Raw genomic sequence first — 11,960 nt, 5'->3', positions numbered from 1 at the left:
TGGTATCAGAATTATCCTCCGCCGCATATTGTAAGGTGGTTTGTGGAGTATAGATGTATATGTAGATTCATGAGCACCATTTTGAGTCTCTGAAAGTGGCTGTATCCAACTATGAAGTTTTTCTGAACAATCTTCTACGGAAGACGCACACTTTGCAGACTTCCTTAAAAATACATAGAGAGGAGACAGTGGTGAACATAACAAGAAGGGGAGTAGTTTGAAATGTAAAGATAAGTTTTGCAAACACAAGAGTTTTTAATAATTTCTCAACATTATGTGTTGCCCAGATACAAGAACAAAGAGTAATAAATTGAATTTCAAAAGGAAATCATGAAATCTAAAATTGTCGAGCATACAGCCTCATTATTTTCAACTCAGTTGTGGTGGAAAACTGAAACTCACATTTTTATAATTGTAGTATTTAACCACACCAACTTTTGCTAGCATGGCTGACTGCTTTAAACAGAGTTGCAAATCACATTTGACTAGGAAGCCAACAGTAAACAATGAATGCATGTAAGGTTTGCAAAACCTTTCTAGTTAATTTAAATATTTTCTTTGCACTAAATCTTATTATTCTGTTTAAACTGAAAAGATTGTACTTCTATGTATTTCACGTATGTCTGATTTTGGATATCTTCTCTAAGAAACTGTAGTATTAATGTAATAGCAACAATTACCTCTTTTGCATATTTGGGATTTGTTTTCAGCATTTTTCTGTAAATTTACGACCAGAGGTTTCAGAGGAAAAGGATGAAGATAGAGATGAAAATGAAACAATGCGTAGCAAAATAATGATATATTTTTCTGTTTTTAAAAAATTACTGCAGAAAAACTCACAATACACAGCCTAATGTGACCTTTTATATCAACCGGGCTCATATTTACATTACAATATGTTCAATTCACAGAACATGAGAATTGTAGTTGTGAAAATATGTAGATATAAGACTACAGCATATAGGAACACTTGTAACAATATCAAATTTGTTTCTCAGTACCTTCTTTTCATATCTCAGAATGGAAGTACAGATAGTTTAGCATCATATCTCACAATTATTACAAGAAAAAGTGAAAATGGTAGCACAATAATGTGTAAACTTTATGAGATATTTACATACAACAGTATATTCACAGTTTAATACTGTTAAAACTATCACATACATAATAAAAAGTTTAAAAATTAATAAAAAAAAGTTTTACATCCCAGCAAGTAACCCCGCTAATTTGTGTTCTTTACTGAATTATGAGGATAAAAAAAAAAACAATAATACTATTTAAATGCTACGATTAATAAAGTGCCATTCATATGAAAGGAAACTGGGCTTTGGCACCCACTATCACTTCTTCGGTTACTGAGGATGTTTGACACTGCCCAAACACACTGTTACTAGTACACAAACATCACTATGGATAATGCCTGTACACTTTAACATTCCAACACAAATGATGTGTTAATATTAGAGAGAACTTACAGTTCTCAACATAAAAACAGTTTTCTTGTGGCCTACTACAACAATATTGAGCGTAAAACATAAAATTTGATTTATATACTTATTTTTCTTAAAAAAAAAGAAGGAAAAAAGTAGTTAGTACAAATACAGGTGGAGGGGAAACAAAGACTTAACATTATGGAATATGTTAGGGATTGACAGCACTGAAAAGATGCTTTTGTGTAAGCTATTCTAAGCTTCACTCACAATAGAAACAAAGAAAACAGAGGCTTATACTAATACTACACATTTCTTTATAAATCTGTACATCCAAGTTTTCTTTGTTCGTTGTATAAATCATTCCTATAGGCATGATGGATAAGACAAAATTTGTTTTAAAGTCTGTGAAAAATGAATAATTGTTAACAAAGCAAGATTGAGGTAATCTGCAGACTAAGTCTCTCCTAATATTTTTTCCCTACTTCAGGTAAAATCCAGCAACATACCGGAATCAATCCCAAAGCTTGATTCTATAAACTATTGCAGAATTTCCCTACTATAAGCTTTTTCCTGAAATGCAGTTTTAACTATTTCTCATTCTGCTTATTCTTACCTACATGCTTCTGAATTAAAGTCTAGTGTTATCATTATGGTCAATCCTACACTGAAGAGCAAAACCAAGATTTCAGAAATAAAGTCAACAGTAAATTCTTACAGACACTGTTAACCACCTGTACTCCCGCTCTTTACAAAATGTTTAAAAACATTGTAAATAAATATAAAAATCACATTTCAATATCTGTACACAAAATTTCATGCAATGACCTTTGCATGGTCAGTCTGCTTATCAAGCTGTGGCAGAAGGTGCTGGCCGAGCACTTTTGTGCTGTTGATAATGTGAGGTGCTTCATTGAATTCCTCTAATTCATCAGTCAAATCCACATCTTCAGCCAATAAGAAATATTGCTCACTACGTGTGGGCCACAACAAATGTGTCATCACACAGAAAGCAAGGCAATCTGCTGAGTATGTGATACCTGCAACATGACAAAAGTATATTCAATCAGCTGTTATACTTGTTAGTGTCAGACAAACCTCATACATTTGGTTAGTACTTATGAGCATATTGTCTCCAAAACTGAATTTAGTTCCTGTGTATTTTTAGTATTCCATATAACTTTATGTTCTTTAGCTATGTACATAACAAAAGGTTTGGAAACATAGTATACAATGGAGGGAGTGTGAGGAGGGGAGAAAACCAAACAAAATTGTTTGTTCTCATTAAGTTAACTTTAAACAAACTTAATATGGAATGTACACTGTGGAGACTGCATAAAAGACAACTGCAATTCAAAGACATCAACTGAATTCTTACATATTAAACTATTTTTCTATCCATGCCATCCCATGTGTTATGTTGGAAATATTTTATATCCAGTTACAACGGATGCTAACTGATAAATAAAGCATTCCGTAAATAATTTAGGAGTAAAGGAGTACCGAATAGTAAAGGTGCTGAGTCACCAATAGGCACATAAACAAGACTGAACACACACACACACACACACACACACACACACACACACACACACACTGTATGGCGATGATGTGCCAGAGGAATACACTGTGCCAGGACTGCAGTCCTGCAGACATCTGCCACATCCAGACATACACTGATTTAAACATTCTCCCAGGAGACATAGGCTCCACCATTGTTGCGATGAACTGACTACCTGACACGGGGTATCTGTCAAATGGCTGACTTCTCCACCTCGAAGCCCTGCCTTAGTCAACAATCCTGGATGGCCCACTGTAGCTAGTTAGTGTGCTCTTGCCAACCAAACCCCAACTAACAGCCCACAGCCCAGGCTCGCATATCGAAGATAGGCTACAGTATGTTAACTGGAAGTTCACCAATTGCCAGAGGGGGTTGAAGGAGCGGAGGTTACAGGGTCGGACCCCACAAAGACTGCCACGGCATGGGGATCTATGTGGCGTGACACCTGCCTCCTGCAGTCCAGGTACCCTAACCTGTGCTTCAATGTTTCCGTGAAAACAGATGTCACGCATGAGGTGAGAGTCACTTAAATGTTGTTCATAATCAAATCTGAAATCAAATTGTGTATTGACATTTTTAATAAAGATCATCAGTACAACAATTGTATACACTTATCACAAGGAAAGGGAACAGTACGAAATAGAGTGAACATAGCAGACAATAGCTACTTCATACAATACTGTCAGATGCGTAATGCTGGCTGAAACTGAAATTAAATTACTACCAGCCGAAGGAAGGACAAGGAAGTTGATCATCAAACTTTCAGTTAACAAACTGTATGAATAATTTCCTTTGCCAAATCTCAGGCATACACACCCTATTACAGTAGGATCTCTTTTTGTAACTATTTAAGGCACCTTCATATACAGCAACAACACCATGTCTTGAGTCGCTACCAAAATGAGGGCAAGTAAACAGCAGCATAATAATGTAGATTTAAGCATAACAAAGCACACACTTTGCATAACTGAGCAAAGAAATATGGGAAATAAGCATTCGAAGGTGACTGGTGTCTTGAAAACAATACAGTACATAGTTTATGAAATAAATAATAACTGAGACTGTAATTTCTATTCTCTGGGTTTTATAATGACAATTATGCAATAAATAACCGATACTTGTAGCTCTTCACTCAGAAATTTAAGGAGACAATGGTGCAATTCCATCCAGCTCCCCATCACAACTGCTGTTGGAATCAGTGCCAAAACCAACTTTATTGTCATCATCACCAAGACAAATCATTAGGTGTTCATGGTTACCGATGATATCTTTCATTGTCTGTGGAATACGTTTTTCGACATGCTCAAATTTTTTCCTCCAAGGCACTACACCCAGTCGCAAGAGCTTCAGGCAACAGCCTTTCCACCTCTGTCATCCTGGACTGAAACGGCTGATTATATATATATATATATATATGGTTATAATAGAGGGAAACATTCCACGCAGACATATTTGTCTGCTTGTGAGATGTCTGCTTGTGTCTGCATATGTGTGGATGGATATGTGTGTGTGTGTGCGAGTGTATACCCGTCCTTTTTTTCCCCCTAAGGTAAGTCTTTCCGCTCCCGGGATTGGAATGACTCCTTACCCTCTCCCTTAAAACCCACATCCTTTCGTCTTTCCCTCTCCTTCCCTCTTTCCTGATGAGGCAACAGTTTGTTGCGAAAGCTTGAATTTTGTGTGTATGTTTGTGTTCGTTTGTGTGTCTGTCGACCTGCCAGCACTTTCATTTGGTAAGTCACATCATCTTTGTGTGTATATATATATATATATATATATATATATATATATATATATATATAGGGAAACATTCCACGTGGGAAAAATATATCTAAAAACAAAGATGATGTGACTTACCGAACGAAAGCGCTGGCAGGTCAATAGATTTGTGTGTCTATCGACCTGCCAGCGCTTTCGTTCGGTAAGTCACATCATCTTTGTTTTTATATATATATATATATATATATATATATATATATATATATATATATATATATCTGGCAGGTCGATAGACACACAAACAAACACACAAAATTCAAGCTTTCGCAACAAACTGTTGCCTCATCAGGAAAGAGGGAAGGGGAGGGAAAGACGAAAGGATGTGGGTTTTAAGGGAGAGGGTAAGGAGTCATTCCAATCCCAGGAGCGGAAAGACTTACCTTAGGGGGAAAAAAAGGACGGGTATACACTCGCACGCACACACACACACACACACACACACACATATCCATCCACACATATACAGACACAAGCAGACATCTCACAAGCAGACATATTTGTCTGCTTGTGAGATGTCTGCTTGTGTCTGCATATGTGTGGATGGATATGTGTGTGTGTGCGAGTGTATACCCGTCCTTTTTTTCCCCCTAAGGTAAGTCTTTCCGCTCCCGGGATTGGAATGACTCCTTACCCTCTCCCTTAAAACCCACATCCTTTCGTCTTTCCCTCTCCTTCCCTCTTTCCTGATGAGGCAACAGTTTGTTGTGAAAGCTTGAATTTTGTGTGTATGTTTGTGTTCGTTTGTGTGTCTGTCGACCTGCCAGCACTTTCATTTGGTAAGTCACATCATCTTTGTTTTATATATAGGGAAACATTCCACGTGGGAAAAATATATCTAAAAACAAAGATGATGTGACTTACCGAACGAAAGCGCTGGCAGGTCAATAGATTTGTGTGTCTATCGACCTTTGGAGAGAAGAGAACCACTTGTATGAATATCAAGAGCTCAGATGGAAACCCAGTTCTAAGCAAAGAAGGGAAGGCAGAAAGATGGAAGGAGTATATAGAGGGTTTATACAAGGGAGATGTACTCGAGGACAATATTATGGAAATGGAAGAGGATGTAGATGAAGACGAAATGGGAGATAAGATACTGCGTGAAGAGTTTGACAAAGCACTGAAAGACCTGAGTCGAAACAAGGCCCCGGGAGTAGACAACATTCCACTAGAACTACTGATGGCCTCGGGAGAGCCAGTCATGACAAAACTCTACCATCTAGTGAGCACGATGTATGAGACAGGTGAAATACCCTCAGACTTCAAGAAGAATATAATAATTCCAATCCCAAAGAAAGCAGGTGTTGACAGATGTGAAAATTACTGAACTATCAGTTTAATAAGTCACAGCTGCAAAATACTTACGCGAATTCTTCACAGACGAATGGAAAAACTGGTAGAAGCCGACCTCGGGGAAGATCAGTTTGGATTCCGTAGAAATGTTGGAACACGTGAGGCAATACTGACCTTACGACTTATCTTGGAAGAAAGATTAAGAAAAGGCAAACCTACGTTTCTAGCATTTGTAGACTTAGAGAAAGCTTTTGACAATGTTGACTGGAATACTCTCTTTCAAATTCTGAAGGTGGCAGGGGTAAAATACAGGGAGCGAAAGGCTATTTACAATTTGTACAGAAACCAGATGGCAGTTATAAGAGTCGAGGGGCATGAAAGGGAAGCAGTGGTTGGGAAAGGAGTGAGACAGGGTTGTAGCCTCTCCCCGATGTTATTCAATCTGTATATTGAGCAAGCAGTAAAGGAAACAAAAGAAAAGTTCGGAGTAGGTATTAAAATTCATGGAGAAGAAGTAAAAACTTTGAGGTTCGCCGATGACATTGTAATTCTGTCAGAGACAGCAAAGGACTTGGAAGAGCAGTTGAATGGAATGGACAATGTCTTGAAAGGAGGATATAAGATGAACATCAACAAAAGCAAAACGAGGATAATGGAATGTAGTCAAATTAAGTCGGGTGATGCTGAGGGAATTAGATTAGGAAATGAGACACTTAAAGTAGTAAAGGAGTTTTGCTATTTAGGGAGTAAAATAACCGATGATGGTCGAAGTAGAGAGGATATAAAATGTAGACTGGCAATGGCAAGGAAAGCGTTTCTCAAGAAGAGAAATTTGTTAACATCGAGTATAGATTTAGGTGTCAGGAAGTCGTTTCTGAAAGTATTTGTATGGAGTGTAGCCATGTATGGAAGTGAGACTTGGACGATAACTAGTTTGGACAAGAAGAGAATAGAAGCTTTCGAAATGTGGTGCTACAGAAGAATGCTGAAGATAAGGTGGGTAGATCACGTAACTAATGAGGAGGTATTGAATAGGATGGGGGAGAAGAGAAGTTTGTGGCACAACTTGACTAAAAGAAGGGATCGGTTGGTAGGACATGTTTTGAGGCATCAAGGGATCACAAACTTAGCATTGGAGGGCAGCGTGGAGGGTAAAAATCGTAGAGGGAGACCAAGAGATCAATACACTAAGCAGATTCAGAAGGATGTAGGTTGCAGTAGGTACTGGGAGATGAAGAAGCTTGCACAGGATAGAGTAGCATGGAGAGCTGCATCAAACCAGTCTCAGGACTGAAGACCACAACAACAACAACAACATCGACCTGCCAGCGCTTTCGTTCGGTAAGTCACATCATCTTTATATATATATATATAGCTGGCAGGTCGATAGACACACAAACAAACACACAAAATTCAAGCTTTCGCAACAAACTGTTGCCTCATCAGGAAAGAGGGAAGGGGAGGGAAAGACGAAAGGATGTGGGTTTTAAGGGGGAGGGTAAGGAGTCATTCCAATCCCGGGAGCGGAAAGACTTACCTTAGGGGGAAAAAAGGACGGGTATACACTAGCACACACACACATATCCATCCACACATATACAGACCCTAAGGTAAGTCTTTCCGCTCCCGGGATTGGAATGACTCCTTACCCTCTCCCTTAAAACCCACATCCTTTCATCTTTCCCTCTCCTTCCCTCTTTCCTGATGAGGCAACAGTTTGTTGCGAAAGCTTGAATTTTGTGTGTGTGTTTGTGTTTGTTTGTGTGTCTATCGACCTGCCAGCGCTTTTGTTCGGTAAGTCACATCATCTTTGTTTTTAGATATATTTTTCCCTCTACCCTATATATATATATATATATATATATATATATATATATATATATATATATATATATATATATATATATATATAATAAAGATGATGTGACTTACCAAATGAAAGTGCTGGCAGGTCGACAGACACACAAACATACACACAAAATTTCAGCTTTCGCAACAAACTGTTGCCTCATCAGGAAAGAGGGAAGGAGAGGGAAAGACGTAAGGATGTGGGTTTTAAGGGAGAGGGTAAGGAGTCATTCCAATCCCGGGAGCGGAAAGACTTACCTTAGGGGGAAAAAAGGACGGGTATACACTCGCACACACACACATATCCATCCACACATATACAGCTCTGTATCCTGATGTCCAGGCGGAGCTTCAAGTAATCCTCAGAACCTTAGGCCCCCCACAAAACCTTTCACCTGACTCCATCAACCTCCTGACCCCACCTACACCCCGCACCCCTACCTTCTACCTTCTTCCTAAAATTCACAAACCCAATCATCCCGGCCGTCCCATTGCAGCTGGCTACCAAGCCCCCACAGAACGTATCTCTGCCTACGTAGATCAACACCTTCAACCCATCACATGCAGTCTCCCATCCTTCATCAAAGACACCAACCACTTTCTCGAACGCCTGGAATCCTTCCCCAGTCTGTTACCCCCGGAAACCATCCTTGTAACCATTGATGCCACTTCCTTATACACAAATATTCTGCACGTCCAGGGCCTCGCTGCGATGGAGCACTTCCTTTCACGCCGATCACCTGCCACCCTACCAAAAACCTCTTTCCCCATTACCTTAGCCAGCTTCATTCTGACCCACAACTTCTTCACTTTCGAAGGCCAGACATACCAACAATTAAAGGGAACAGCCATGGGCACCAGGATGGCCCCCTCGTACGCCAACCTATTCATGGGTCGCTTAGAGGAAGCCTTCTTGGTTACCCAGGCCTGCCAACCCAAGGTTTGGTACAGATTTATTGATGACATCTTCATGATCTGGACCCATAGTGAAGAAGAACTCCAGAATTTCCTCTCCAACCTCAACTCCTTTGGTTCCATCAGATTCACCTGGTCCTACTCAAAATCCCATGCCACTTTCCTTGACGTTGACCTCCACCTGTCCAATGGCCAACTTCACACGTCCGTCCACATCAAACCCACCAACAAGCAACAGTACCTCCATTATGACAGCTGCCACCCATTCCACATCAAACGGTCCCTTCCCTACAGCCTAGGTCTTCGTGGCAAACGAATCTGCTCCAGTCCGGAATCCCTGAACCATTACACCAACAACCTGAAAACATCTTTCCATCCCGCAACCACCCCCTGACCTGGTACAGAAGCAAATAACCAGAGCCACTTCCTCATCCCCTCAAACCCAGAACCTCCCACAGAAGAACCCCAAAAGTGCCCGACTTGTGACAGGATACTTTCCGGGACTGGATCAGACTCTGAATGTGGCTCTCCAGCAGGGATACGACTTCCTCAAATCCTGCCCTGAAATGAGATCCATCCTTCATGAAATCCTCCCCACTCCACCAAGAGTATCTTTCCGCCGTCCATCTAACCTGCGTAACCTCTTAGTTCATCCCTATGAAATCCCCAAACCAACTTCCCTACCCTCTGGCTCCTACCCTTGTAACCGCCCCCGATGTAAAACCTGTCCCATGCACCCTCCCACCACCACCTACTCCAGTCCTGTAACCCGGAAGGTGTACACGATCAAAGGCAGAGCCACGTGTGAAAGCACCCAAGTGATTTACCAACTGATGCGCCTACACTGTGAAGCTTTCTATGTGGAAATGACCAGCAACAAACTGTCCATTCGCATGAATGGACACAGGCAGACAGTGTTTGTTGGTAATGAGGATCACCCTGTGGCTAAACATGCCTTGGTGCACAGCCAGCACATCTTGGCACAATGTTACACCGTCCGGGTTATCTGGATACTTCCCACTAACACCAACCTATCCGAACTCCGGAGATGGGAACTTGCCCTTCAGTATATCCTCTCTTCTCGTTATCCGCCAGGCCTCAATCTCCGCTAATTTCAATTTGCCGCCGCTCATACCTCACCTGTCTTTCAGCAACATCTTTGCCTCTTTACTTCCGCCCGACTGACATCTCTGCCCAAACTCTTTGCCTTTACAAATGTCTGCTTGTGTCTGTGTATGTGCGGATGGATATGTGTGTGTGTGTGTGTGCGCGAGTGTATACCTGTCCTTTTTTCCCCCTAAGGTAAGTCATTCCGGTCCCGGGATTGGAATGACTCCTGTCAGTCGACGTGCCAGCACTTTCATTTGGTAAGTCACATCATCTTTGTTTTTAGATATATTTTTCCTGAGCTATGCTCGGCCTCAGTTCTCTATGTGTATTGCTACAGCTCTTTGTATACATAATTGGTTCCTGCTGAATGTTACTTAAATACTGTGTTTCAAGTTGTTAATACTTCCATGGAATAAAGTTGTGTTTGGTCTACTGGCCGTGTTGTGCTTATACCTAATTACGACACGACTGAAAATGAGTGTGCCCGGTTCTCTGTGCAAATTTCTACTCTGGTTGGACCTCCATTTATTCTCAGGATGGCTAATGGCGTTACAGAGGATATTTTGCATTGATTGGTCAAACATAAGAAACATTCACCACAGCGTTGCACTGCCAATCATAGGCTTACGTTTTGCCTAGTCGACATGCTCGTTAGCCTGTGTCACGTGTTGTTTTGTCCTCCGCGGCCCCCACGTTTTCCCTTCACTAGATACGATGAGTCTTTTGAGGAATGGGGCACATATGAGAAATGCCTGCGACAACATTTTCACTTTCAAGCTTTTGGGGTTACTCACACTATTTTATGCGGCGTCTTGTTTCTTTTACGGATATTGCGAAGAATGTATCAGGTCCTATGTCAACTTGCTACTTTGCAGGATCCATCTTCTTTAATGTTTGATCAAATGTGTGAACTTCTTTCGAAAGACTACTATAAGTGTACCCATGTTATTGCACGCCAGGTTGAGTTTTACCACTGTAAGATGCAACCACTGCAATCCTATCGCGCAAGGGCAGCTGAACTACACGGGTTACATCATCATCGTCATCGTCATTTTGTGTCTGATGTGCGTAAAGAGCCATATGTCGATCAGACGGCGAGAGATGATATCATTCGTTTAGCTCTGGATCGTGAGGTGTGAGAGTGTGTCCTGCAGTGTGAAAATCCATCCCTCGCTGAGGTTTTAGATACTGCACAATCGTTCGCAGTGTCGTGAGCTGCACGGTCATTCAAATTGAATTACGGTGTAAGGTACAGCCAACCCGACCCTCTCCTCCACACCGACCCTCTAGATAGTTCACAGGAGGAAGACGTGGTCACGGCGGTCTGCACACACTCACAGTGTCGAGGCAGCCGGCCTCACTCCCAGCAGCAGCAGCGTAGGCAGGGCCCGTAGACAACAACGTAAGCAATTCGTGCTCCCACCCTGCCCAAAATGCAACAAGAAAGACCACATTCCTTCTGTTTGTAATGCAAAAATTCAACACAATGATCCTGATGCTGATTTGGATGTAAACATTGTATTGGCTATTTCTGTTGCATCAAACAAGCTTTTCATTGATATTATGGTTTTTTGTAAACTTCTGCACATGCAAGTAGATACGGGAGCTGCAATAACCTCGTTAAACTTCCGAACTTACCATATATACCCGAATAATCTGCACACGTTTTTTTCCGAATTTATGGACAAAAACTGGGATGTGCGGGCTATTCAAAACGAGGTTGGTACTGCTCTGCCTCCAACAATAGATCTCATTATACTATTGCACTGTTGTGGTCTCAGTCTGTGATGTGTCAGTAACATGTTAGAAGTGAAATATTAATAACATTTTTAAACTTGTTAATCACGGCTACAAGTTCTCGTTATTGCTCGTACACTGCGAAAGAAAAACTGAAAATTATTGAAGAAGCCACGAACATTGGAAACCGTGCAGTGGAAAGAAAGTACGACTTGAGAGAGAGTTGTATTCGCAACTGGCAAAGAAACAAAATGTGGCTCCAAGAAATTAAACGTGGCTTCAAGAAACTA

The 11,960-nt window shown here is 41.0% G+C and overlaps 1 protein-coding gene across 1 annotated transcript in view; it reads right to left on the bottom strand.

The window, feature by feature from the left end:
- Nucleotides 1–784: 784 nt before the first annotated feature.
- LOC126202013 (integral membrane protein GPR180) overlaps nucleotides 785–11,960 on the bottom strand; it is a 79,020-nt gene continuing 67,844 nt past the window's right edge. The window contains exon 6 of the mRNA XM_049936829.1: nucleotides 785–2,470. Coding sequence (XP_049792786.1) covers nucleotides 2,247–2,470 — 224 coding nt within the window. The 3' untranslated portion in view covers nucleotides 785–2,246. The remainder of the gene's footprint in view (nucleotides 2,471–11,960) is intronic.

The sequence above is a fragment of the Schistocerca nitens genome, chromosome 1, assembly GCF_023898315.1.
Source record: "Schistocerca nitens isolate TAMUIC-IGC-003100 chromosome 1, iqSchNite1.1, whole genome shotgun sequence".
Lineage (NCBI taxonomy): Eukaryota > Metazoa > Arthropoda > Insecta > Orthoptera > Acrididae > Schistocerca > Schistocerca nitens.
This window is presented reverse-complemented; position numbering and strand designations above follow the sequence as displayed.